General features: G+C 40.2%; 1 protein-coding gene across 12 annotated transcripts in view; it reads left to right on the plus strand.

The window, feature by feature from the left end:
* KIAA0586 (KIAA0586 ortholog) overlaps window positions 1-13,301 on the plus strand; it is a 165,536-nt gene that overhangs the window by 69,749 nt on the left and 82,486 nt on the right. For 10 of the 12 annotated variants that reach the window (XM_027554224.1, XM_027554221.1, XM_027554214.1 and 7 more), the window contains exon 27: window positions 7,909-8,043. The exons of the other annotated variants lie outside the window; for them this stretch is intronic. In XM_027554224.1, coding sequence (XP_027410025.1) covers window positions 7,909-8,043 — 135 coding nt within the window. The remainder of the gene's footprint in view (window positions 1-7,908; window positions 8,044-13,301) is intronic. 12 annotated transcript variants of the gene reach the window in all.

Below are 13,301 nucleotides of genomic sequence, written 5' to 3' on the forward strand. Positions count from 1 at the left end.
GCCCCAAAAAATAAAGTCTCTCACTGCTTCCATTGTTTCCCCATCTGTTTGCCATAAAGTGATGGGACTGAATGCCATGATCTGAGTTTTCTGAATGTTGAGTTTTAAGCCAACTTTTTCATCTCCTCTTTCACTTTCATCAAGAGACTCTTTAGTTCTTCTTCGCTTTCTGGCTTAAGGGTAGTGTCATCTGCATATCTGAGGCTATTGATATTTCTCCCGGCAATCTTGATTCCAGCTTGTGCCTTATCCAGCCCAGTATTTCACCTGATGTACTCTGCATATAAGTTAAATAAGCATGGTGACAATATACAGCCTTGATGTACTTCTTTCCCAACATTGAACCAGTCTGTTGGTCCATGTCCAGTTCTAACTGTTGCTTCTTGACCTGCATACAGATTTCTCAAGAGGCAGGTCAGGTGATCTGTTATTCCCATCTCTTGAAGAATTTTCCACAGTTTGTTGTGATCCACACAGTCAAAGGCTTTGGTGTAGTCAATAAAACAGAAGTAGATGTTTATCTGGAACTTTCTCGATTTTTTGATGATCCAGCGGATGTTGGCAATTTGAGCCCTGGTTCCTCTGCCTTTTCTAAATCTAGCCTGAACATCTGGAAGTTCACGGTTCATGTACTGTTGAAGCTTTGCTTGGAGAATTTTGAGCATTACTCTGCTAGCATGTGAGATGAGTGTAATTGTGTGGTAATTTGAACATTCTTTGGCATTGCCTTTCTTTGGGATTGAAATGAAAACTAACCTTTTCCAGTCCTATGGCCACTGCTAAGTTTTCCAAATTTGCTGGCATATTGAGTGCAGCTCTTTAACAGGATCATCTTTTAGTATTTGTAATAGCTTAACTGGAATTCTATCACCTCCAAGCTTTGTTCGTAGTAATGTTTTCTAAGGCCCACTTGATATTGCATTCCAGGATGTCTGGCTCTAGGTGAGTGATCACACCATTGTGGTTATCTGGGTCATGAAGATCTTTTATGTACAGTTCTTCTGTGTATTCTTGCCACCTCTTCTTAATATCTTCTGCTTCTGTTAGGTCCATACCATTTCTGTCCTTTACTGTGCCCATCTTTGCATGAAATATTCCCTTGGTATCTCTAATTTTCTTGAAGAGATCTCTAGTCTTTGCTATTCTGTTGTTTTCCTCTATTTCTTTGCATTGATTGCTGAGGAAGGCTTTCTTATCTCTTCTTGATATATTTTGGAACTCTGCATTCAAATGGGTATATCTTTATTTTCTCCTTTGCCTTTTGTTTCTTTTCTTTTTACAGCTATTTGTAAGGCCTCCTCAGACAACCATTTTGCCTTTTTCACTTCTTTTCCTTGGGGATGGTCTTGATCACTGCCTCCTGTACAGTGTCACAAACTTCCGTCCATAGTTCTTTAGGCACTCTGTCTATCAGATCTAATCCCTATTAGTCACTTCCACTGTATAATCATAAGGGATTTGATTTAGGTCATACCTGAATGGTCTAGTGGTTTTCCCTACTTTCTTCAGTTTCAGTCTGATTTTGGCAATAAGGAGTCATGGTCTGAGCCACAGTCAGTTCCCAGTCTTGTTTTTGCTTACTGTATAGAGCTTCTCCGTCTTTGGCTACAAAGAATATAATCAGTCTGATTTCAGTATTGATCATCTGGTGATGTCCATGTGTAGAGTCTTCTCTTATGTTGTTGGAAGAGGGTGTTTGCCATGACCAATGTGTTCTCTTGGCAAAAGTCTGTTAGCCTTTGACCTGCTTCGTTTTGTATTCCAAGGCCAAATTTGCCTGTTACTCCAGGTAGCTCTTGACTTCCTACTTTTTCATTCCAGTCCCCTATAATGAAGAAGACATCTTTTTTGGGTGTTAGTTCTGGAAGTTCTCATAGGTCTTCATAGAACTGTTCAATTTCAGCTTCTTTAGCATTACTGGTCAGGGCATAGACTTGGATTACTGTGATGTTGAATGGTTTGCCTTGGAAACGAACAGAGATCATTCTGTCATTTTTGAGATTGCACCCAAGTACTGCATTTTGGACTCTTGTTGAGTATGATGGCTACTCCATTTCTTCTAAGGGATTCTTGCCCATAGTAGTAGATATAATGGTTATCTGAGCTAAGGTCACCCATTCCAGTCCATTTTAGTTCACGGATTCCTAAAATGTTGATCTTCACTCTTGCCATCTCCTGTTTGACCACTTCCAATTTGCCTAGATTCATGGACCTGACATTCCAGGTTCCTATGCAGTATTGCTCTTTATAGCATTGGACTTTATTTCCATCACCTGTTACATCCACGACTGAGTGTTGTTTTTGCTTTGGCTCTGTCTCTTCATTCTTTCTGGAGTTATTTCTCCCCTTTTTTCCAGTAGCATATTGGGCACCTACCAACCTGGGGAGTCCATCTTTCAGTGTCATAACCTTTTTGCCTTTTCATACTGTTCATGGAGTTCTCAAGGCAAGAATACTGAAGTGTTAATCTTTAAGAAGAGTTTTTTTTAAGTTATCTGCCAAAATCTTGTGTAGACCTTTTCCTTCTATGTTTTATATTTTTATATTGCTATAAATATGTTTTATATTACTGAGTAATATAAAATATACTAAGTTATGTTTTATATTGCATAATATGCTTATATTTATATTTAACTGAGTAATATGTTTTTTATTTACATTCATATTTAACTGAATAATATGTTTTATATTACTGAGCTTCTCTAATACCTCAGATGATAAAGAATTGTCCTGCAATGTAGGAGACCCTGGTTTGATCCCTGGGTTGGAAAGATCTCCTGGAGAAGAGAATGGTAACCCACTCCAGTGTTCTTGGCTGGAGAATCCCATGGACAGAGAAGCTTGGTGGGTTACAGTCTGTGGGATTGCGAAGAGTCAGACACTACACTTTCTTTGACTTTTATATTACTATAAATATTTCTGAGCATTGCTCAGGAAATGGCTAAGTACTCAGAGATGGTTTTATCCTTTTGCTTCTTGCTTTTATGGTTTTTTAGGCAAAACCACAGTGGTACTCAATCTAGGGCTACTTATCCCCATTGTGGAGAGAAGACTCTTCTATGTACTCCACTCAGTGCCTCAATATTGAGGTTTTCCAGCGTGGCCAGTGGAAACAACCATTGTCCTTTGTTATATATGATGTTATTTAACATCAGTTCAGTTCAGTTCAGTCGCTCAGTCGTGTCTGACTCTTTGCAACCCCGAGTCACAGCACGCCAGGCCTCGCTGTCCATCACCAACTCCCGGAGTTCACTCAAGCTCATGTCCATCGAATCAGTGATGCCATTCAGCCATCTCATCCTCTGTCATCCCCTGCTCCATCAGGGGTCTTTTCCAATGAGTCAACTCTTCCCATGAGGTGGCCAAAGTATTGGAGTTTCAGCTTCAGCATCAGTCCTTCCAGTGAACACCCAGGACTGATTTCCTTTAGAATGAACTGGTTGTATCTCCTTGCAGTCCAAGGGACTCTCAAGAGCCTTCTCCAACACCACCATTCAAAAGCATCAATTCTTCAGCACTCAGCTTTCTTCACAGTCCAACTCTCACATCCATACATGACCAATGGAAAAACCATGGCCTTGACTAGACGGACCTTTGTTGGCTAAGTAATGTCTCTGCTTTTCAATATGCTATCTAGGTTGGTCATAACTTTCCTTCCAAGGAGTAAGCATCTTTTAATTTCATGGCTGCAATCACCATCTGCAGTGATTTTGGAGCCCCCCCAAAAATAAAGTCTGACACTGTTTCCCCATCTATTTCCCATGGAGTGATGGGACCAGGTGCCATGATCTTCGTTTTCTGAATGTTGAGCTTTAGGCCAACTTTTTCACTCTCCTCTTTCACTTTCATCAAGAGGCTTTTTGGTTCCTCTTCACTTTCTGCCATAAGGGTGGTGTCATCTGCATATCTGAGGTTATTGATATTTCTCCCGGCAACCTTGATTCCAGCTTGTGCTTCTTCAAGCCCAGCGTTTCTCATGATGTATTCTGCATATAAGTAAAATAAGTAGGGTGACAATATACAGCCTTGACGAACTCCTTTTCCTATTTGGAACCAGTCTGTTGTTCCATGTCCAGTTCTAACTGTTGCTTCCTGACCTGCATACAGGTTTCTCAAGAGGCAGGTCAGGTGGTCTGGTATTCCCATCTCTTTCAGAATTTTCCACAGTTTATTGTGATCCACACAATCAAAGGCTTTGGCATAGTCAATAAAGCAGAAATAGATGTTTTTCTGGAACTCTCTTGCTTTTCTGATGATCCAGCAGATGTTGGTAATTTGATCTCTGGTTCCTCTGCCTTTTCTAAAACCAGCTTGAACATCTGGAAGTTTGCAGTTCACGTATTGCTGAAGCCTGGCTTGGAGAATTTTGAGCATTACTTTACTAGCGTGTGAGATGAGCGCAATTGTGCGGTAGTTTGAGCATTCTTTGGCATTGCCTTTCTTTGGGATTGGAATGAAAACTGACCTTTTCCAGTCCTGTGGCCACTGCTGAGTTTTCCAAATTTGCTGGCATATTGAGTGCAGCACTTTCACAGCATCATCTTTTAGGATATTAAATAGCTCAACTGGAATTCCATCACCTCCACTAGCTTTGTTCGTGTGATGCTTTCTAAGGCTCACTTGACTTCACATTACAGGATGTCTGGCTCTAGGTGAGTGATCACACCATCGTGATTATCTGGGTCATGAAGATCTTTTTTGTACAGTTCTTCTGTGTATTCTTGCCACCTCTTCTTAATATCTTCTGCTTCTATTAGGTCCATACCATTTCTGTCCTTTATCGAGCCCATCTTTGCATGAAATGTTCCCTTGGTATCTCTAATTTTCTTGAAGAGATCTCTAGTCTTTGCTATTCTGTTGTTTTCCTCTATGTCTTTGCACTGATCGCTGAGGAAGGCTTTCTTATTTCTCCTAGCTAGGCTTTGGAACTCTGCATTCAGATGCTTATATCTTTCCTTTTCTCCTTTGCTTTTCGCTTCTCTTCTTTTCACAGCTATTTGTAAGGCCTCCTCAGACAGCCATTTTGCTTTTTTGCATTTCTTTTCCATGGGGATGGTCTCGATCCCTGTCTGCTGTACGATATGACGAACCTCCATTCATAGTTCATCAGGCACTCTATCAGATCTAGTCCCTTAAATCTATTTCTCACTTCCACTTCATAATCATACAGGATTTGATTTAGGTCATACCTGTATTTAACATCAGCCACTGTTATATCCAATCCCTTCTCAGGTACTTGTTCCTGCAGTCTCATGTAGTTACCTCAGATGCCTCTGCTGATCAGTAATCAGCTTAATACTCAAGGGAATCATCTGCTGTTCTCCAGAGTTCTCTCTCTGCAGCTTTCACTTTTCTAGCAGCCTGTCTTCGGAGAAGGCTATGGCATCCCACTCCAGTACTCTTGCCTGGAAAATCCCATGGACGGAGGAGCCTGGTGGGCTGCAGTCCATGGGGTCGCACAGAGTCGGACACGACTGAAGCGACTTAGCAGCAGCAGGAGCAGCAGCAGCCTGTCTTAGGAACTCTAGCTGTCTTGGCCTTCCTGGAGTTTTAGCTCCATCTTTTCAGCTCAGGCTCCTGTGCCACAGTCTGGAAGCCTATAAGCTGTAAGCTAGAGCAGTCATAGGCTTCTTCTGATTTGTTTCCCATTTCTCAGGGATCATTGTTTTTTGTTAACTGATGCTCCATGTTTTGAAATGCATTTTTTCACATACTTTGTCCATGTTTTAAGCAATGTGTCTGGTCTTTATTACTCCATCTTGACTGGAAGTAGAAGGCTAGTTACATTAATCTTTTCATTTGTATCATTGTATATGATCATGATGAAACAGAAGGAGATTGGTATACTTTTGAAACATCATGTTTCTTCTATCCCATTACAATCATAGTGCTAGAAATTTCTTTAAAGCAACCCATTCAAGTGATGTAAAGTAGGACTGTATATTAAATTCACCAGTGGAGCTTTTAAAAATGTGTCTTTGGCCTCACCCTCTGATATGTGGATTCAGTAGATCATAAGGGTTATGTGGTATGCATGTATGTGTGTGGGCGGTTAGAAAACCTCTATATTTAAAAAAAGCATCTTAAAGGATGATATGCATCCTTTGTTAAAAATATGTTAGTACTTGTTTTACTTTGAGTTGAAGGAGGTTAAATCACTTATTTGTGTCACATAGCTATATAGTCACAGATTTTTATGTGGATACATAATACTTTTGCCTTTCATTTTAAGCTATCAACTTAAGCTGTGTGTGCTAAGTCGCTTTAGTCATGTCCAAATCTTTGCGACCCCGTGGACTGTAGCCAGCCAGGCTCCTCCATCCATGGAATTTTCCAGGCAAGAATACTAGAGTGGGTTGCCATTTTCTTCTCCAGGGGATCTTTCCAACCCAGGGATCGAATCTTGGTCTCTTACATTGCAGGCAGACTCTTTCCCATCTGAGCCACCAGGGAAACCTGATGTTAAGTTTTGTCAAGCTAAGAACTGTAAATTTTGAGTTCTAATAGGGGCTGTATGAATTCTAAAGCTTGAGTTGCAAGGGGCTGGTGTTTGTCAAGTCCAACAAACAAAAAATGAAAGATGCCATATAGCATCTTTACACTATTAAAGACACAGGAATGAAAGATGCCTAATCTGGAGATTCATATGTTCAAAATGTGTTAAAACAATTTTCTCTACTATATGTGGGAGTATGAAGTAATGAAGGAGCATTTTGATAAGATATTAATAGGGCAGTTACTTTTCCAACAGTAATTATTATGAGTAATTGGTTGAGTCTATTCTGAAGAGAGTGGAAGTCATTTTTATAAAAATAATACCAGGGGGAAGACTAAAGGAGAAGTCTTTGTTTTCAGAGAAGCATTAAACTAATATTTGGCCTACTTCATATTGTCATTATGGCATTTTTATCCCTTCTTAGAACTGTATCTTGGTGCCAAAGCATGTTTAAGTTTGTTCAAAGTAAATTGCTGACCTGAACCAGGACTTAATTATAACATCTTTCTTTTTCTGCATTTAAAACTAATTAACTTCAACATTTTTACTAAGCCTAAAATCAGATATGCTACAAAGTTATGATAGAATCACATGCAGAAATACAATCTTGAAAAGCTGAGACTAATTTTGAAGTTATGAATCAGTAGGTATTTACCTATGTACACCTGGGGGATAAAGACTTGTGCTCCAGAGTTAATAAACTTTATTTCATTAAACATAAGATACTTAGGTAAAATTACTATTAATGGAATCTAAAGTCATGTTACTACTGGTATTTACAAGGAATCCAGTTTTCTGGCTCTCTGGCCTACATTTGGGGGACTGGTCTATTTTGAGGTGCCAAGAAGTCTAAGCTGGGTCTTCCTGCTCCCTCAAAAGCACTGGAGGTGAGCACAAAGGCACAGGGACAGTCAAAGGCCTGTAGGTGCCTCAGCATATTTCCGTAGGTTTTCATTTCTGCCTGTGGTCCGGGTTGCACCACTGCAGTGGTGCTTCACCCCCATTGCCACGTTGGGGCACAGATTTGTGTGCCGCATCCACAGGAAGCAGGAAAATGTGTGAGAAGAAACTTGACGATCCTGAATAAAATGTTTATGAATCATTGTCACTCAGTCTCATGGGACAGCAGGTTTAATTTTCATCTTTTATAGTAAATCTCCAATTCAAATGTAACCAAATTATTTTGTACTGATGATTATATTTGAGGCAAACACAAAAGATTTTTAGTATAGTTGAATAGAAATGAGATCTAAATGATAGTAAAGAGTCCATTTTCTTTGTGTAAAGTGCCAATATGATCATATTCATAATAACTTAAGTTTTATGAATCATGAATTATTAATATGAAAAATGGGATTGTTTGGGGGATTAATTTTTGTTTTTTGATTGTATTATCTTTGTATTTTATTTAGGAAGATGATCCTCCCAGCGAAGGACAAGTGATTAGGATGCCCCATAAAAAAGTTCATGCCGATGCAGTTCTTTCTCTTCTTGCTAAACAAAACCCGAAATCATTAGTTTCACAGCAAGCCGTATATCATTCAGAGGTACTTTTTAACTTTAATTATTTTTTCTGTTAGATCTAAATACAAGAAAAAGATAACAAAGATATTCATAATTTTAGTTAAAGCATGCTAGTTGCTGCTGCTGCTAAGTCGCTTCAGTGGTGTCCGACTCTGTGCGACCCCATAGACGGCAACCCACCAGACTTTGCCGTCCCTGGGATTCTCCAGGCAAGAACACTGGAGTGGGTTGCCATTGCCTTCTCCATTGTGTGAAAGTGAAAAGTGAAAGTGAAGTGGCTCAGTCATGTCCGACTCTTAGCGACCCCATGGACTGCAGCCTACCAGGCTCCTCTGCCCATGGGATTTTCCAAGCAAGAGTACTGGAGTGGCTTGCCATTGCCTTCTCCAAAGCATGCTAGTACTTCAGCTTATTCAGGGATCAGCCTTGTAGTAACTTTAACCTGAAACCATAGAGTTATGATTTTTTTTACAACTGAAAGAAATTTAGGCCATCAGTTCTAAACTTCATATTCTACAGATGAAACAAGCTGAAGCCCTTTTAAATGATTTGTGGGGATCAGTCGTTTGTTCGTTCTTTCTGCAGCCATTTACTGAGTATCTACAATATGCCTGACACAGCATCGGAAAAGATATAAAGATGTTGAGGCAGGATCCCTACTTTTAAGCAGCTTACAGTCCTGTAGGGAAAAAAGAGCTTAAACAATTACTCTACCATGCAGTAACTGATCAAATAACTAGAGAAGTAGATTGAACCAGATAATCGTTAAGAGCCTTGTAGGGTAAGGCCATTGGAGTCCCTTAAGATATTGTGAGCAAGGGAGTCACAAGTTAAGATATTTAAGAAGGCATCAGGAGCCATGGACAAGTGACGGAAAGATGGAGGTCTGTCATAACACCATTGGAGTAGTCCAGACTGAGAACATGAACAAAGGCAGTTAAGTAGAAATGGAAAGGAGAGAGATTTAAACTTGAGTACGGAATTGGCAGTAATTGGTCACTGATTAAGAGAAGTTGTGCTTGTGTAGTTGTGGACTTTGAAATGCAGAGAGAACAGTGCCAGGTTGTGTGAGGAAGATACTGAATTTGATTTGAAACATTAAGGTGCTTAAGGAAATGCCAGGTGGAAAGGTACAGTGTGGTCACTCAGGCTGGTTAATGATAGAGGTGGGACTTGGATTCTTGATTCTGTTTAGTATTCTTTCTGTTGTGTTTGGTTGTCTGTGCTTGAACAGGTGAGAAACTATCTTTAAATGAACTGGAGATCCGAACTCTGTATATCATCCAAGGAGATGGCTAGCTTTATTGTCTATTAATTTTTATTCTTAAAGATTTAAATGCTTAGGAAAGATAGAGGAAAAAAGATATGGAACTTAGAAATAGAAAAAAAAATGTAAATTTAACTTATTCCTTCTTGTTGAAAAACAACTAATTTTTCTGCAACTTATTTAGGTATTGATTAAAAATTGATTTCACTGGAAAGATATTATTTGTAATTGCTGCTACTGAGTTTGAGAAAGTACTCTTGTAACTCTAGAAACCAAGCTGCTTAGTATAGAGACCAGAAGTCTGAGAGAGAAGGAGAGAGAAAATGAGACACACAAATGGAACAAAAAATAGTAGAAAATAGCAGAAATGTCAGCGTAATTTAAAAATTCCTCTAACTTAATCCCTGTTTCCTTCTTTTTGGAAATCAGTAATATTGTTTGGCCTTCTCCAGCGGCTCAGTGGTAAAGAGTTCACCTACACTGCAGGTTGGATCCCTGGGTTGGGAAAATGCTTGAGAGAAAGGAAATGGCAACCCACTCCAGTATTCTTGCCTGGGAAATCCCATGGACAAAGAGTCTAGGAGGCTATAGTCTGTGGGGTCACAAAAGAGTTGGACACAACTGGACAGCTAAGCGCTGCCACCACCACCAATACTGGTCCATTTATTCCTTCTGTTCTCAGACTTTTGCATCTTTTTAATGCTGGGAAATTTATCTCTACTACTTTTTCAGTTTTTTTCTTCCTCTCATCTTTTTCCCTCTCTGGCTAAAACTTATTTCCAGATATTAATACTTCTGCTTCTGTTTGTGTCTTAGATTTTCTATCTCTTCATTCTTTTTTACTCTGTTCTTGGAGAGTTCTTCAATCTGATCTGCCAACCACTAATTTGTTCTTTAGCCTACTGTTTATCTGACTTCTATATTATTCATACTGGATATTCTCACTTGTGTCTTTTTTTAATGATCTTTTGCTCCACATTGTTAGTATTTTCTTTATTCCTTTTGTATGTGTATATGTGTATATGGTTAATGTTTTTCACTTTTTTTTTTTTTTTAACATTTACTCCTTGAATAATTTGTTTCTTTTGTTATGTGAACTCATGTTCTGGGGCCAGGGTGGGGGCAGTACGATAAGCTCTTCTGTCTGAGAATTAGTGTTGGGTATGGCAGAAAGTGAAGAGGAACTAAATAGCCTCTTGATGAAAGTGAAAGTGGAGAGTGAAAAAGTTGGCTTAAAGCTCAGCATTCAGAAAACAAAAGATCATGGCATCTGGTCCCATCACTTCATGGGAAATAGATGGGGAAACAGTGGAAACAGTGTCAGACTTTATTTTTGGGGGCTCCAAAATCACTGCAGATGGTGACTGCAGCCATGAAATTAAAAGACGCTTACACACCTTGGAAGGGAAGTTATGACCCTAGATAGCATGTTCAAAAGCAAAGACATTACTTTGCCAACAAAGGTCCGTCTAGCCGAAAAAGCAAGAGAGTTCCAGAAAAGCATCTATTTCTGCTTTATTGACTATGCCAAAGCATTTGACTATGTGGATCACAATAAACTGTGGAAAATTTGAAAGAGATGGGAATACCAGACCACCTGATCTGCCTCTTGAGAAATTTGTATGCAGGTCAGGAAGCAACAGTTAGAACTGGACATGAAACAACAGACTGGTTTCAAATAGAAAAAGGAGTTCGTCAAGGCTGTGTATTGTCACCCTGTTTATTTAACTTATATGCAGAGTACATCATGAGAAACGCTGGACTGGAAGAAACACAAGCTGGAATCAAGATTGCTGGGAGAAATATCAATCACCTCAGATATGCAGATGACACCACCCTTATGGCAGAAAGTGAAGAGGAACTAAAAAGCCACTTGATGAAAGTGAAAGAGGAGAGTGAAAAAGTTGGCTTAAAGCTCAACATTCAGAAAACGAAGATCATGGCATCCGGTCCCATCACTTCATGGGAAATAGATGGGGAAACAGTGGAAACAGAGTCAGACTTTATTTTTGGGGGCTCCAAAATCACTGCAGATGGTGACTGCAGCCATGAAATTAAAAGACACTTACTCCTTGCAAGGAAAGTTACGACCAACCTAGATAGCATATTCAAAAGCAGAGACATTACTTTGCCAACAAAGGTTCATCTAGTCAAGGCTATGGTTTTTCCTTTGGTCATGTATGGATATGAGAGTTGACTGTGAAGAAGGTTGAGCGCCGAAGAATTGATGCTTTTGAACTGTGGTGTTGGAGAAGACTCTTGAGAGTCCCTTGGACTGCAAGGAGATCCAACCAGTCCATTCTGAAGGAGATCAGCCCTGGGATTTCTTTGGAAGGAATGATGCTCAAGCTGAAACTCCAGTACTTTGGCCACCTCATGCAAAGAGTTGACTCATTGGAAAAGACTCTGATGCTGGGAGGGATTGGGGGCAGGAGGAGAAGGGGACGACAGAGGATGAGATGGCTGGATGGCATCACTGACTCAATGGACGTGAGTCTGAGTGAACTCTGGGAGTTGGTGATGGACAAAGAGGCCTGGCATGCTGCAATTCATGGGGTCGCAAAGAGTCAGACATGACTGAGTGACTGAACTGAACTGAACTGAACTGAAGGACTAAAATCAGGCCACGGTCTGTTTAAGTGAATAGAAGAGGAGACGAGGTGATGAGCCCCAGGAAGGGGCTTCTCAGGCAGCACAGAACCACTCCTGATGGTGACCACGGCTGTTTGCTGATATTCTGCCATTCAGTTCTTCTGATGGTTGTTATGTCTTTAAAACCCTTAGGAAGAAGTTTCTTTGAGAGGTTTTGTATTCCTGTCCTTGGGTTCAAAGGGGGACAGAGTGAGGAGTGAATGCCTATGGGTTCTTGGTCAGATGTAATCTGTAACTTTTCACCCCAACTGGGCCTTCATGCTCCCTGATATCGTTACTCTGGGGCACTAGTATCTACAGCCCAGATTGTTGCCAAGATCTTTATGGTTAAGGTGCAGGCACTGATGATTTCCAGTTAATGAGGCAAAGAGGAAATGACAGCAGCTCTTTACATCAGTCATTCTTCTCACTCTACCCCCTGTGGCCACCTTCCTCCACAGGATGCAGCCCTTTCCCCCCCCACACACCAGGTCAAGCTAGCAGGTGGTCTTTCCCAGTGTTTTGTCACAGTTTTTACTTAATTCTCAGAATCCGTGGCTTCTCACTTCTGTAGTTGCTCCAGCATTTTGGGGACAGGGAGCTGGCAGCCTTTGTTAGTGTGTCATCTTGGCTAGACCAGAAGCCCAGAAGTTGGAAGATTATCCTTTCCAGGTTTTTTCTAAGCATCTAAACATTTGCACGTGCGTGTGTGTGTGCTCATGTGTGGGTAATTTTGAGGTATGTGTATGTGTTATTCTGCCATCTGATTCTTAAAATTTAACTAAATCCTAAAAGACATACCATATCCTTTTTATCTACCATGTAGTATGCCCTAGTTTATTCTCCTACTGAAGAATTTTTAGACTGATTCCAATTTTTCTTTCTCCAAACTATGAAAAGAATAAAATCCTTTTTTGTACCATGAGGAATTGCCTCTCTACCAGACCACCTTACCTGCCTCCTGAGAAATCTGTATGCAGGTCAGGAAGCAACAGTTAGAACTGGACATGGACCAAAAGACTGGTTCCAAATCAGGAAAGGAGTACATCAAAGCTATATATTGTCACACTGCTTATTTAACTTATATGCAGAGTACATCAGGTGAAATGCTGAGCTGGATAAAGCACAAACTGGAATCAAGATTGCCAGGAGAAATATCAATGACCTCAGATATGCAGGTGACACCACCCTTATGCCAGAAAGCGAAGAGAAACTAAAGAGCCTCTTGATGAAAGTGAAAGAGGAGAGTGAAAAAGGTGGCTTAAAACTCAACATTCAGAAAACTCAGATCATGACATTCAGTCCCATCATTTCATGGCAAATAGATGGGGAAACATTGGAAGCGGTGAGAGACTTTATTTTGGGGAGCTCCAAAATCACTGC

Source organism: Bos indicus x Bos taurus, chromosome 10 (assembly GCF_003369695.1).
Source record: "Bos indicus x Bos taurus breed Angus x Brahman F1 hybrid chromosome 10, Bos_hybrid_MaternalHap_v2.0, whole genome shotgun sequence".
NCBI lineage: Eukaryota > Metazoa > Chordata > Mammalia > Artiodactyla > Bovidae > Bos > Bos indicus x Bos taurus.